The sequence below is a fragment of the Bos javanicus genome, chromosome 16 (genome assembly GCF_032452875.1).
Source record: "Bos javanicus breed banteng chromosome 16, ARS-OSU_banteng_1.0, whole genome shotgun sequence".
Taxonomy (NCBI): domain Eukaryota; kingdom Metazoa; phylum Chordata; class Mammalia; order Artiodactyla; family Bovidae; genus Bos; species Bos javanicus.
The window spans coordinates 58,890,586-58,905,987 of record NC_083883.1 but is presented as its reverse complement, the minus strand read 5'-3'; the positions used below and the strand labels follow the sequence as shown (position 1 = coordinate 58,905,987).

The 15,402-nt window shown below is 47.6% G+C and overlaps 1 protein-coding gene across 2 annotated transcripts in view; it reads left to right on the top strand.

Moving 5' to 3' along the window:
• ASTN1 (astrotactin 1) overlaps positions 1-15,402 on the top strand; it is a 356,850-nt gene that overhangs the window by 234,106 nt on the left and 107,342 nt on the right. For both annotated transcript variants that reach the window (XM_061383286.1, XM_061383285.1), the window contains 2 exons: positions 6,221-6,358; positions 6,868-7,018. In XM_061383286.1, coding sequence (XP_061239270.1) covers positions 6,221-6,358; positions 6,868-7,018 — 289 coding nt within the window. The remainder of the gene's footprint in view (positions 1-6,220; positions 6,359-6,867; positions 7,019-15,402) is intronic.

The window sequence follows — 15,402 nt, the reverse complement described above, 5'->3', positions numbered from 1 at the left end:
CTATGGGATTTTCATAAAGTCTAATTCCCACCAGACCTTAGCTGGAACACAAGTCTATCTCCAGGCTAAGACTGTATCTTCCATTTATTCTGTCAGTCTATTTTTCACTCAATGTGCATCTGCTGAGTACCCAGTAAGTGCCAGAGATTGTGCTTGTGCTGCCTGTGCGGACATGAGTGCACCTCCCTTCGTGAACAAGTCCTCTGGGAGAGGCATAAATAGTCCTGCCCAAGTGTCTGATGTCAGAGGAGCAATAGCTACTGCATGGCATGTTAGAGGAATGACATGCAAAGAGAAAACTTGCTTCCTGTTCACTGCAGTCAGAGGGTGTGTACAGAGTCTTGCCTATTCCCTGCCCCAGCCCCCACTATCAGCCAGTCCCCGCCTTGATGCTAATCTTTCTCCTGTATTTGCCTCCTCGAGCTGGCTCCTCTGCCTCAGCTTCTCCTGCTCCTTCTCTCTGTCTGGGATAGACTGGGCTTGGCCACTGCCACGCTCTCCTAAAGCACCTTTCTAGCTGGGAGTCCAGATTCACAGAACTGCTTTCTCCCAGAGCCTTCCCTGCCCTTTTCTCTTCCGAGTGTCTCTCCTGGGACAGGCTGGGTTATATTAATGGCCTTGGCCGCAGGCGGCTTTTGAGGATTTGTTCTACAAGAGATGTCAGCTGTATTCCTTAGACTATGACTCAAGCATTTAAACTTTCCAACAATGATTTATTATCGGGCTGACTCTTTTTTCCCTCCCGTTTTCCTACCACTTGTCTGTTGGGACCTTCGAAAGGTGATAAAGATAAGGCAGATGGGGAGTCTGGTGGGGGTTGATTAACATGGATAAGTTCCCACTCCCCTAAAAGTCAGAAAAATTAGGGCCTCCATGAAATTGCTGTTAGAGAAGAACCTGCACAAAAATCGTGTTTCTATCCCCACAAGCACCATCTGTTCAAATTTGTTAGGTACCAACTGGATGTGATACCCACTTACGACAGAAGGAGTCAGTTGTGTGGTTTGACCCATGCGGTCAACTATCTCAGAAGTCGGTGGGTTAATCCATAAGTGATTAATCATTTTGATCCTTAACAAGACAGTAACTAGGCTCTCAGATGAGAACATTGGGTCATGATCTCCTTATTTCAGATACTTAGAATTTTAATCAGAACCTTCTGTGATCTGAGTAAACCAACTACCAGTGGCCACTCTGGAAAATTCTGTGATCTGGTCAGTGACTACAGTTTCTTGCTGCTGCTACTGCTGCTGCTGCTAAGTTGCTTCAGTCGTGTCTGACCCTGTGCAACCCCATGGATGGCAGCCCATCAGGCTCCCCTGTCCCTGGGATTCTCCAGGCAAGAACACTGGAGTGGGTTGCCATTTCCTTCTCCAATGCATGAAAGTGAAAAGTGAAAGTGAAGTTGCTCAGTCGTGTCCGACTCTTCACGACCTCATGGACTGCAGCCTACCAGGCTCCTCCGTCCATGGGATTTTCCAGGCAAGAGTACTGGAGTGGGGTGCCATCACCTCCTCTGACAATTTCTTAAAGGAGCTAAATAACTATTTACTTGGTACTCTGTTCACTTATGATATAGAATTTTGACACATAAACTGCATATGTGATATAGAGTCTCGGTGGGACCAGGGCATGAGTGTTTTGTAAAAACACCACAGTAATTCCAATCTGTACCTGGGATTGAGAAACACTGGCCTGGAGCTTCTCCAATCCATTGCATCAATTCACAATGACTTTCCACCTCCAAATTTGTATATATACTGACTTTACTGTGTATTTGTCAATTATTTATTTCATGGTTATTTCTAATTTGTGTATTTGCTTCTCCAATGAAATGGTTGTCGTCCTGAAGGGAGGGGAGTACCTGTTATGGTTTTAAATATTTACTATCTGGCACACCGTTTTGAACAAGCATGTGTGCACTCAGTCACTCAGTTGTGTCCAATTCTTTTCGACCCTATGGACTGTAGCCTGCCAGGCTGCTCTGTCCATGGAATTTTCCAGGCAAGAATACTGGGGTGGGTTGCCATTTCCTACTCCAGGGGATCTTCCCAAGCCAGGAATAGAAACCACATTTCTTGTATCTCTGTATTGGCAGGTGGATTCTTCACCACTGAGTCACCTGGGAAGCCCTTTGAACATATAGGTGGTGGTTGAGTCACTAAGTCATGTCTGACTCTTGTGACCCCATGGACTATAGCCTACCAAGCTCCTCTGTCCATGGGATTCTCCAGTCAAAAATATTGGAGTGGGTTGCCATTTCCTTTTCTAGGGGATCTTCCTGACCCAGGATTCAAACCCAGATCTTCTGCAATGCAGGCAGATTCTTTACCAACTGAGCTACAAGGGAAGCCCTTTGAGCAAGTAGGTTTTCAGTAAATATCTGTAGATGATCATTTCAAGTATTTCCTAATTAGATTGAGAAAAGGCCTTGAAACCTAACCTTGGTAATCTGTAATCCCAAAGAACGCCTTAGAAGGGGTCCAAGCTAGACTCACAGGATCCAGGGGAACCCTGAACCTCCAGGATGAGTCTCCTCAGCCAACTTTCCTGGTGCTGAAGATGGTCTTTCTGTGGTAGCTAGGATCACTCTATTCCACTAGACCCTCTGGTGGCAGGGGTGAGTACAGACCAAATTTTTCTCTCGAAGACCGTCCTCCCAAGTCTGTACTTGCGTTCCTTGGAATAAGACCTCCTTCTGGAATGGCCTGCTCTAGGAAAGGGTGGAGACGCCAGGCTAAGAGCGACTTTTCAGTTTTCCCACATTCTGTTTCATGCCAAGCCACAGCGAGAGCACAGGCTTATTCCGTCCAGTGCTTTCTGGCAAACATTTGCTTCTGGACAGAAATTTCAAGTGCCAGTTCAACAGGGCCATGTGCAGGGCTCAATCCACAGCTGAGCCATCAACTGTGCTGGTCACCACCAACTGTCATGCGAGAAGACCCAACCTGGGAAAGCATTCCAGATGTTCACCCAACTTCTGTTTGGTGGCTTTTTGAAGTCCTTCCTGCCAAATCCACATGGATGAGGGACAGATGAGATTTTAGAAAGCAGCTTTTCTCTGACAGTTTGTTCTATATTTGGATTTTGGAGTCACTCAGTAGATTTTGCAGATAAAAGAAAACTTCAGAATTTCATAGGCATGAGCCAACATGGGCTGGAAAGCGGCTGTGAGCAACACTTGAGAATCAGGCTATTGCCCATCTTTCCCACTTAAGGAGAGGTGACCTTGGGAGGTTGCTAAACTTTTTAAAACATTAGTCGACGCCTTGGTAGAATGGGAGAAAATGACTAATCTCAGAGGGCAGCGGTGAGGATAAATCACACAGTCCTACAGAGCACCTGCTTTAGAAAGTTCTCAATAAATGTTGGTCTCTCCCCACACCTGACTTTGCTTCACCTACAGGACTTCTTCACCTTGACGCTACCAGAGAGTGGAGGTTTTCTTATTAACTTGGTAGAGTGTCATGTTTCAGAAGCTGCTGTGCATTCAGGAAGATCTTTATCCTATCAAATCCAGATCCATCTCAACCATTAAATGTATTCAAACAGAGCGATTAACCCATATCCTATTTTAAATGAACAAGAATTTCCACCACCGCCTCTATCTTTAAATTGGGAAATTGGGATTATATCCGCTAGCAGCCTGTTCAAACTAAAGAACATAACTAAATCTCCTGTTGATCAGTCAGTAAATATTCATGGAGTGACCTTCCTGGGTCAGAAATTATGTTTGGCAGTGGGGAATACAAAGATGACAAAGAACTGTCCTCTGCCATCCAAGAGAGAATGTTTGTATGTATGGTGATGGACATGTGAAAAGGTGGGTATAGATCAGCATCTCAGGGTGATAAAGTGCCATGTGCAGAAGAGAGTCCCTTACTCAGCCTAAGAGTGTGAAGGCCCTGGAGAGCTTTCAGGAAGAGGTGGGGCCTTAACTGAGTCTTAAAATGAATCTGGCAAAGGAGAGGAAAGAAAATTCAGAAAGGAGGATTAAGAGCAAAGGCAAAGAGATGAGAAAATCAGGACAACTTTAGGAGCCATAGTCCAATTGCATTGTAGGAACAGAAAGTTTGAAGCGATTTTGGTGACAGAAGCCACTGGAGACGGACATCTTTGGAGATGTGGACTGAGTTCTGTGGTTTAAAGTAAAGGGTTAATCGCTGAGTCATGTCAGGCTCTTTATGACCCCACCAGGCTCCTTTGTGCATGGAATTCTCCAGGCAAGAATACTGGAGTGGGTTGCCATGCCCTCCTCCAGGGGATCTTCCAACCCGGGACTGAACCCAGGTCTCCTGCACACACGCATACACCCACCAAATGCCCTCCCCAAGCATGTGTGTGTGTGTATAGGAGGGGTGTGTGTGTGTGTGTGTGTGTGTGTGAAGGAGCTGGCATACTTTCACCAGGCACAATTTCACAGAAGAGTGGGGAGGTGGGTCTCCTCTTCTGTCCCCCTAGTAATGGGCTTCCCTCATCTGGTGCAGACAGCTCCCTCACAGACATCACCCCCCATTGCCTCTGGTTCCCATGGGTAGGGAGAACTGAGTGCCTCCTTCAGAGCAAAAGCATCTCTGCTATTTCAGTGCTGCCTAATGCAGAGGTGCCCCCACAGGTCAGAGAAGTAGGGCCCTGAGAGTCAGGCTGGGAATCAGGGAGAAACCTCCCCAGTCCTGCCCCACACCCACGTGCTCAGTGGTTTTGCCCCCCACCCACCCTGGGCCCCTGCTTTCTCTTCTTTCAGCTCCTCTACTACCCAGGTCTGTCCTTCAGGGAGTGGATGAAAAAGCATGGGGCTTAGTTACTAAGTAACTCATGAGCCTTGGGCCGTGGGGATTCTCTGTGGCCCACATCCTAAGCAGGGCTACATGTCTCATAAAAGATCTCACGTCATCAGTCTGCTTTCCTAGCATCTCAGGCAACCTGGAGCGGCAGGGGGTGGCGGGGGCGGTGGTGGAGAGAGGAGCGTGTGGGTTAGGGGAGAAAAAGGAGTGGGACCTGCAGTGGTGCTCAGCGACCAGCATGCTAATGGAGCCGGTGCTGGTTCTGTTTAATTGTACACATCCTTCCATTGTTCCACCCTCCACATTAAGTGGGAAGGGGACGCCAGACTGCCACAGCCTCGTGATATCCCACCCACACTGGCTTTTATCCCAGGGACTATTTTTGACTGTGAACACAGAGCATTTGAATGCCTTTGGAATCAAATGAATGAATAAATAAACAAATACTCTCTCATGGTTTCCTTAAGCTCTCCCGTGAAATGCTGATTGATTCCTTTATTCCTTTTAGCCCTTGTTATAGGAAAAAAAAAAAATCTTCCTTGCCTCCAGAGGGTTAGCACCATTAGCTAGGGGTGTGGGTAGAGAGAGAGAGCAGAGAATACATCTAGGCTTGCCTTGTTCATCTTCTTCTCTCCCCCTGGGAGGCTCCTGGCTTCAATTGTTTCTGCTCCCATCTCACAGAAGCCAGAAAAAGGGAGTTTGCTTCTTTCCTTTCCTTGGTAGGGTTCCTCTAGGCACAGAGAGAAAGCATCGCTACCAGTGTGGGTGTGCAATTTGAGGGATGGGAATGGTGGGAGGCCGGTGTGTCTTTTCAATTAAAATGCTTCCAGTTATATCTGACTTAAGATCAGGGAGAAGACAATGGCACCCCACTCCAGTACTCTTGCCTGGAGAGTCCCATGGATGGAGGAGCCTGGTGGGCTACAGTCCATGGGGTCGCTAAGAGTCAGACACGGCTGAGCGACTTCACTTTCCCTTTTCACTTTCATGCACTGGAGAAGGAAATGGCAACCCACTCCAGTGTTCTTGCCTGGAGAATCCCAGGGATGGGGGAGGCTGGTGGGCTGCCGTCTATGGGGTCGCACAGAGTCGGATACGACTGAAGCGACTTAGCAGCAGCAGCAGCAAGATCATGGAAGCCAGCTTCAAATCTGAAGGAAACTGGAACTCGATGTCTTATGGTTTGAAGAAGAGACACTTTTAGCAGCTGGTGAGTGGATAACATGTTGAGCTCTCCAATGGTCTGGATGCGTGAGCAGGGGTCAGCCTCTCTGCCTCCATCAGACTCAATTATCTCATCCATAAAATGGGAATACGCTCTCCTTTTTGGAGAGGACTACAAGGGTTGAGAAGGAAGCAGCTGGAGTTAGGGTGCCAGGTCCTCCGGTGGTGTTTATCCCCCAGCCCTAACCAGGTGGTGTTGGGTGTCCCTGCAGATTCACCTACACGCTTGGGGAGGGCATGTGGCTGCCGCTCAGCAAAAGCTTTGTGATTCCACCTGCTGAACTGGCCATCAACCCATCAGCAAAGTGTAAGACAGACATGACAGTGATGGAAGATGCTGTGGAGGTCCGGTGAGTCCAGCCTCGGGGCCCGAGGCACGCACTGAGTTTGGGAGGCTGGGTGAGAAACTACCCGAAGGTTCTGAGCGCTGGGAGAGGAATCAAGCTGGAAGGAGAAGCTGGCAGGCTGCCTTCCGCTTCCCCAGATGCAGTGCCAAGGTCTACTCTATCTGGGTCAATATTGCACACCGCAAGGCTGATGCACCGAGAGAGGACATAAAATGAGAGTTTGTAAGCACTTCCTACGGCCCCTCAGGACTGACAGGCAATAAAACGTTAATTTCTTTGCCTGAGTTTAGACCTCCTTCTTTGACCAGGTGTTACTGCCTTGGCTTATTTCCCAGAGATGGAGAACGTCTATAATTTGTTAGTTCAAGGCTCCAAGACTGGTTGATCTTTAGTATTTGTAAGAGAGAGTGAGACGTGATCTGGTCGGCCAGACATGAAAGTGGGATGTGAAGCTACCTGTTGCACCTGGCGTCCCCTGACCTCCTCCCACCTCCTGCCACTTCTTCCCACAGAGAGGAGCTGATGACCTCGTCCTCCTTCGACAGCCTGGAGGTCCTCTTAGACTCGTTTGGACCAGTCCGTGATTGCAGCAAGGACAATGGGGGCTGCAGTAAGAACTTCCGTTGCATCTCAGATCGCAAACTGGATTCGACCGGCTGCGTGGTACGTCTGCCCTGTTGAGCTTGTAATTTCAGAAAGTGGTGCCACAGGATAAGACACAATGAAGATAGAGGTGGAAACATATTGTGAGTAAAACAGAGGGTCGAGAGTGATTCCTCCCTAGCTTTAACTACTGTCTAGTCTATGTTATGAATTTTCTTTTGACAGAGCTAAGGAGCTAATTAGAGGTATTTATGCAGAGCTAATCTAGAGGTATTTATGCAGCACCTACTGTGTGCAACTATCCAAGGAAAATGTCATGAACTGTGTAGCATGGTTCTTTCTTTCTTAATAGTCTTGCACTCTAGTTGATGAGCAATATCCTCAAACAATTTGAGAACTAATTAACTGCTCAATGGTAAAATATTGACTCCAATAGGAAATAGACTGCATTTACTACAATAGGAAATTCTAGAAGATGCCTACCTTTGTTTAGAGTCAAATTACATTGACTGTAATAGGAAATTTTAGAAGATACCTACCTAAGTCCAGAATGATAAAAGAAGTAAGTTATGCCAGGAATGGCAGAGAAACAATAAAAATACATCCCCTTTGAAACTATGGCAATGAACTCTTGCTTCACCAAAGATGGTTTCCTACTTTATTGGTTCTAGTCCATGGGGTCGCAAAGAGTCAGACACGACTGAGTGACTTTCACTTTCACTTCATGGGCTTTGACGATGTATAAGCTGTGTGATGCTATGACATACAAAGACTGTTTGGGCTGGAGTGGACTAAGCTCCATGCCATGCCATGGATGTGAATACTGGTGGACCTGCGTAGGTGAATTGAGGCAGGAGCAAGTGGGCAAGCCTGCTGGTGCCTTTATATTGATCATTTTCTTGCCCATCAACACTATCAGTTTTCAGCCTTCCCTTCTCTTAAGGATGGAATGATGCAGTCCTCACAGAGAGGAAAGGGAATGGGGCAGAGAAGAGAGACAGGAATGCTGTACACAAAGTTGGCATGAAGGAGTGGAAGAGGTGATTAATTGAGACACATTGTTATGCAGTGTTTCCAGGCAGAGCTGGGAGCTTCCAGCTCTAGGGAGGATATAAGCTTCATCTTGCTTCCCAGTCTGGCAGCTGTGCTCTTGTAAAGGGACCCAGAGCAGGGGCAAGCTGGGAGGATGCTGGGCCAATTCCATCCTTCATACCCCCCACTTCCTTGTCTCTGAGCACCTGCTCTGTGCAGGGAGCTCTTCTCCATCAAAGATGTATATGTACTGGGTGCAGAGCCCTGAGACCTCCCCAGTCTTCATAGATTGAGCAGCAGTTGACAGGAGCCTGATTCTCCTGAGAAAGACAGAAAATGAAGAAAAAGGAAAGAGAAAGACCAGAGGGGCAGGGAGGTGGAGGACCTGGCCAGTCCATCAAAAAGAAGAGAAGGCAGAGAAGACTACCAGGAAACAAAGAAAAGTGCTCTTTAGGTCATGTCTCCCAGAAGCAGTCAGTAGTAAGTGGATGTCCCAGGTGTTCCCCAGCTTCCTATTCCACCCTCAGTTGTCTTAAGCAATGAACTTCCCAACTGGCCCCCTCGGGAGACGGTCTCACTGTCTAATGGAGTTCCCAGCCGGGACAGCTGTTGTTGTTTTTTGTTCTTTAGCTATTCAACCTGCATTTCCTCATCCAGATTTTAACCTTTCCATCCTTGGTGCTCTCTCGGGTGGGTCTTTCTAAGTACTGAAACCCTGCGTGTGCACCTATGTATACATCCCTCCCCTCAAGTGAGTCTGAGCGTGCCCACACATACACACACGTGCACATGGACCTATTCCCCATCTCTTCCCGCTCCTCTGCCCCTTCTCGGAGCCCCCCGGGGTTTGCCTGTCAGCTGCCTTCTGTTGGTGATCCTAGGCCCTTCCACTTGGCATACTGCCGTGCTGATGTATTTTTGTACCTTTGACTCTGTGATCTGTGAGACGGAACTCACAGGAATAGTTACGATGAATATGCATTTGCTGTAGGGCTGCTGCATTTACAAATCAGAGCCACTGAGAAGTTGCCCAATTACACCGGAGCTTGGCATTAGCGTAAGACTTTGAAGTCAGTGGCCCACGTGGCTCTTGGAGGGAAGAGGGGGCCAGGCCCATTCAAGTGACTGCTTCTCATTGGCCATGAAGCCCAGGATCCCTGAGGCAGGAAGGCTGGGACTTGAAAGGTGACCACATCATAATCCCGTGACCCTACTGAGGACACTGAGCCTGATCTGACTCCACCGAGCAGCAGCATCCTCCTAAAGCCTCGTCATCTTAGCACAGCGGCCCTATGTCATCAGGAGGTGGGCCGGGGACAAGGGCATCAGCTGTAGCACCTGCAGTTTGGGGGAGAATCGGCTGCCTTCCTCCTCTCCATCCACAGCAACCCTGGCATTCAGTTCTCTGGGCGCTGAACTGAAAGGCTTCCCCAGAAAGGCTTATGCTTATGAAAGGAGAGGAGGCACTCAGAGCTGGCCCTGACGGGATCTGGAAAGGGGACAGAGATGTGGGAAGAGACCATATTCAACCACAAATTTTCATGACTGAATTCAAGCCAGACAGGTGGGGTGGTCCACATTGGCTGCTCCACCTTCCTTCTTTCTAGGAAGGCAGGGCACGTCTCTCTGCTACGCATGGACTCCCACAGGGTTCATTGCTACTCAGTTAATTGCCCTGTTGTTTATATAGTCTCTGGGGACAGGAAACAAATGCCCGTGAAAGGCTCAGCCCTGTATCAGCCTCAGTCCACTCTGTTCCAAAACAAACCACACTCCATGGCAGGATTGCTAAACCCAGGAATGGTTCCCAGAGCAGAGATCCACCCTCTACCACCCCGACAATGGGTTTTACTGCTTCCCATTGTCCCTATTGTGCCATGGTGGGTGGGAGCAGTGGTTACCACCTGGATAGCACAAAGGTGGGGTGCTCTGTTTGGTGGAGCCCCAGGCCGTCCTGCAGAGTCCCTGAGTTAGTGGCCTATGGCTGCTATGACAGATTACCCCAGGTTTGATGGCCTAAAACAATAGCCGTTTTCTTACCTCGGTAGGTGAGAATCCAGTTCTGTGTCACTGGGCTAACACCGGGGTGTGAGCAGGGCTGCGTTCCTTTCTGGAGGCTCCATTCCTGGCCTTGTCCCACTTCCAGAGGTTGCCAGCATTTGGGGACTCATGGTCCCCTTCCACCATCTTTAAATCAGCTTTGTTGCATTTTCCGGACCATTCTTCTGTAGCACCTCTTCTCTTCTGCCCTCCCTCTTCCCCTTTAAGGACTCCTGTGATTCCCTTGGGCTCACTTGGATAATCCAGGATCATCTCCTCATCTCAGGAGCCTTAAAAAGCTCCTTTTGTCACAGGTTCCCGGGACTATGTCACAGACATCCTTGGAGACAGCAGTGGAGACTGGGGCTGCCTTGGTGGGTGGAACACCAGTCTCCTCTCTCCCAGCTTGAACCAGAGCATGTTCCTTATCAAGCCTACCTGTTGAGGCTTAATGTAAGGCTTTATTTGAAAGTTTGAAAATGATTTCCAACACTATAAAACTATAAAAAAAACACTATAAAATGGAAAACCTGTGCTCTAATGCTTCTTCCTTATCTTCACACTCATCCTGACAGTGCCCCTCTGCCCCAAATGCCTTCTGCTTCGGGAGGTGTCTGCACATGCGGAGATGAGCAGACTGTGGCCTTGGAAGGAAGAGGTCTGCTGTCCCGCTTCTCGTGTATTGAACACATGACCTTCCTTGCCAGAGCATCGTACTCTAATGAGCTTTGAATTACCCAGTGACCCTGCCGCCCTTCTGTCCACTTGCTGTCCGCAGTGGTTTCCCATGAAATGTGTCATTTCACCTCTACTGGAGCGCAGCTGTGCAGAGACCATTACAGATGACCATCTCTCTGTAGGACAGTAAGCAGAAGGGTCTGCCTCAGAGGCTTTCAGAGAAGTAAGGGCAGGATGTTGAAATATAAATTTCATTCCATAATCAAACTTTTCCCCCTTGGGAGAAGTACTGCATGGCTTGGGCTTACATGTCCCCATCAAACAGTGAGGGAAATCATTATTTATGAGAGGAATAAGACTGCTGTGTTGTAAAAAAAAAAAAAAAGCCTATTTTGAGTAGGAATTATAGTTGTGTATCTTATGAATCATCCAGGTAAAGCAAGGCAGGCTCAGCTGCAGAAAAGTGGTTCCTCTTCTCTCAGGGACCCTGAAGACACCCTGTGTCCATCCGTCATATTCATCTGCCAACAGGGCCTTCATCTCATAGTCTGGAACTGAGGTGTGTGTGTTTCAGGCTGAGTGAGATTTGACTAGACTCCCAGGTAATTAATCAACCAAAAAGCATTGGTAGAAACAGAGGGAAAAGACAGAGAAGAAAAGGAGTTGAATGGGGAAAATCATTTTAATCTCATTAGCACATCGTGCTTTAGACCAGTAATAAGTCAAGAAGCCATGAGCATCTCGTGAAAGATGATTAACCTTGTGTATTTTAGGGGTCACTGAAATATGAGCTCATTTATTAGACCCTCTTGATGGGGGAGGGTAGTTGCCATAATAAATGGAGTTTTCTTACTTGGACTGCTAAATGTAACCTATGCACAAAGACGGATTAAGATCTGACCTTGGAGCTCAATCCCGATCAAAAAGTTCTCTTTTTTTCTAAATTAAAAAAAGTTTTTGCTTTTATTTTGACTACGGGGGTCTTCTTTGTGGTGCGCAGGCATCTCTAGCTGCAGCACAGGGTCTTTCTGTGGTGCACTGCATATGGGATCTTAATTCCCTGACCAGGGATCGAACCTGCATCCCCTTCATTGGAAGCGTGGATTCTCAACCACCGGACTACCAAGGAAGTCTCCAGGCAGTTCTCTTTTAAGGAAGAAGTGGAGGGATTGTCCACAAGCCAGGAGAAGAGAGCAGCCAGTCCTTGAAGAGGGAAAATACAACTCCTCCTGGAGGCAGGATTTCTCTCCTGACAACTTGTCTCTGGCTTTAAGGACTTCTAGGAAAAGGCCATGATTTAGAGCCTATTCTACTGCTGCTAAGTCACTTCAGTCGTGTCTGACTCTGTGCGACCCCATAGACGGCAGCCCACCAGGCTCCCCCGTCCCTGAGATTCTCCAGGCATAAGAGCCTATAGTTGCATTGTATTTACATACAGATTTTTTTTTCATTTTTAAAAAATTTATTTATTTTAATTGGAGGCTAATTACAATATACACGCAGATTTTGAGAATCTCAAAATGTGATGACAATAGCACAAAAAATATTCAGGCTAAAACAGAAGCAGATTTATACCATGGGAAACTTGATTGATTAGACTCCTTGGGGATGGAAGTTCTAGTTCAACAAGGGTTAAGAAGGAAACTATTTTTGGTTTCAGCTTTTTTTTTTTTTCTGGAAATCTTTCAAAAATCTTTTACTTTGAACTGCAACCCAAGTAAGTTACAGTGCAGTAAAGATAATTGCATCTTTTTTAGTGATTGAGGATCTTGTCTTGCCTTCATGGTCATTGCTTTGAATGGTTTGCAGTGTTTTGTCCTATAAATATATGTACCCATAATACAGTGTGTGTTTGTGTGTGTGTGTGTGTGAAGAGAAGAGGAGAGAGAGAGAATATCAGACTGAATCTACAAATCCTTAATTGATTCCAGAATGTACTGTAGGAGTTGCTTAAGACAATCAGATAAACAACACATCTGCAGGATTTCTTTATTTTGTTGACACGTTGACTTATTTTTTAGTGATCCCAAGATCCAGGTTTTTTTCACACTTGAGAAGCAGCCTGGCCGAGTGGAAGAGACACAACTGAACTTTGGGGTCAGATAGAACTAGATCCAAATTCTGATTCTGCCATTTTTCACCTCTGTGACTTTAAACAAGTTACCACTTAATCCTTCAGAGTCTAAGTTTGTTCTTTTATGAAATGAGGGGGGAAAAGTCTAATTGTGTAGTTAGGACTGAAGATAATTTATGTAGATTGTTCTGCACATAGAATTGCTTAATTCCCAATATCTGTTATTATTATTTTTAGCTTTGCTTAGGAGAAAAGAATATCCAGCTTGGACAAAGCAACTAACTCTGTCTTCTTTCCAAATCTCCTGAGAAAGTGTAAACATCAGGTGGTCCAGTTTGGCACAGCGATGGTTATCTGACACCAGGGCCTGGCAAGATGCCCATGTGCTAGGTTTGGGGCATTTTGGAACAAAGCCTGCTCGGGTTTCTTTGGTGACATCTTTGTCAAACATTACACCTGATGGGGCATTCTGAAACAAAGCGGGTGGTTGAGAAGATGGGGAGTCCTGGCTGATGACTGAGACAGCTAGCTGGTACAAGGGTTGAAACCACATGAGGTGGGAATAACAAGAGTACTGGCTTTGTCTCTCTGATGGCTTTTCTCAAGCTTCATAGAAGGAAAAAAAAAGAACTCGTGGCAACCAGTGCAGCCCATTTAATTCCAATCAAATGTCTATGTTTCAGTACCCGCATCCATGCCTGGGCAGCCTCACAGCGGTGAAGCCAGCTCCCTTCTGGTGCCACATCTGGCCTAACAGCTGGGTGGCAAAGAAAATGGATGAGTTGGGGGGCTAACAGAATGTGGGGTGCAATCCTCAGCTGCCTCGTTTGCTTGTTTACCAGCATCTGAAACATCTGGGTTTGCATGGCACGAGGAAGCCCTTGGAAGCATCTTTAAATGCTGTCACCTTCCAGCACTCCAGCTGGCTTCGTGGGGAGAGAGGGGATGGACCAGGCTGGAAGCCTGGCAGGCCCCTGGTGGGGGGGGGGGGGGCATTTGTTTGGGAAATTGCAAAATTAGCGTCAGCAAACAGTGTGATCCTGCTGTGATCTTCAATTGGGAAGCATGGAGGGCAGGGAGGTGGATTTTCAGGGCCACACCTGTGACAGCTCCAGGCTACTAGGTCAGGATGCTTGGCAATCAGGAGCAGGAGCTAGCCAGGCAGCAGGGCAGGAGGGGCAGTGTTTAACAGGGTTCCACTGAGTTTTTAAAGGCATTTTTTGGTTTGGTTCCAGTTTTGAAGGAGTGTGTTAGCTAGCTGATAGTAGGTCAGATCTAGACAGACCTGCCCAGCTCTGCCCCATACAGACTGCTGGACCCTGGGCAAGTTATCTGTCTCCTTCCATCCTGTTGGAAAGAATCCATTGTAATGCAGACATACAGCCTCTATGGCATAGACAGAGGAAGCGGGTTGGAAAAAAAAAATATCCTTTGGCTTTTAGATGGAGTCCAGTGAGGTGAGAAGTTTATGCATTAATTGGCAATGCTAATAGTTTCCAAGTCTGTTAAATGAGAATAATATGGGCTTCCCAGGCGGTGCTAGTGGTAAAGAATCCACCTGCCAGTGCAGGTAACATAAGAGACACAGGCTCTATCCCTGGGTCAGAAAGATCCCCTGAGGAGGGCATGGCAACCCGCTCCAGTATTCTTGCCTGGAGAATCCCATGGACAGAGGAGCCTGGCAGGCTACAGTCGCAAAGAGTCAGACACAACTCAAGTGACTTAGCACGTAACAAAGCAAGAGCTACTAGTAAGTGTTCAGTTTACGGTGACTGTTGCATGAGAGCCTGATGTGGCTGTGAGGTGATGACGGAGCAACCAAGTCATGGACTCCACAGCCAGCCAGCCAGGGTTTTAGGATGGTCCTCCTGTGATCAGCCGTGTGACATTAGGAAGGTTAAGCTTTCTGTGCCCCAGTGTCTTCACATGTAAATTGAGGATGATCAGCCTGCTTACCTTATGAGATGCTGTGAGGGTTATATAAGTAAGATGTAGGAATGTTGGCCACTGCCTGGCTTACCATGGGTGCCTTGTGAGCTTTCCTACTGCTCCCCAAGCCTCCCTGTCCTCCCTGAGACCTGACCAGTTATCTCTTCCTGGATCACCTCCTTTGCTGTCATTCTTGAGACATTTATGGAGGACATGGCAGTGTAGAAAAAGCTAAATGTTTTACCCTGAGTGTCCAGGGAACTGGGATAAAGCCCAAACCCAAGTGTGGCCCCTGTGGGTCCTCGAGGTCACGCCCTTGACTGTGCATCTTCCCCAGGGCATCCTCGAGGCAGGACCATCACAAGAAGAGCCATCAAACCTCCCTTCAAGGTCATGGAGAAGGTCCACTTCCTTCTTCCAGCTCGCAGCCCTGACTCAGTCCACTTTCTCCAACACCGCCATCCATCACCAACATTGACAAAGTGCTTTGAAACATAAAAAATAAAGTCCTATCAATCCAAAGTCCAAACAGCAGCACTCCCTGCCCCTTGCCCAAAGGAATCCCTGCAAATGCATTTTAGTTCCGGCCCATCCAGCTTCCACTCTCCTGCCAGCCTAAGGCCCAGCTGGGAGGCCGGGGCACCTCGGCGCTGTCTTGCCACCGTGCTCCCTTCCAGCCTGCTTGGAGGGA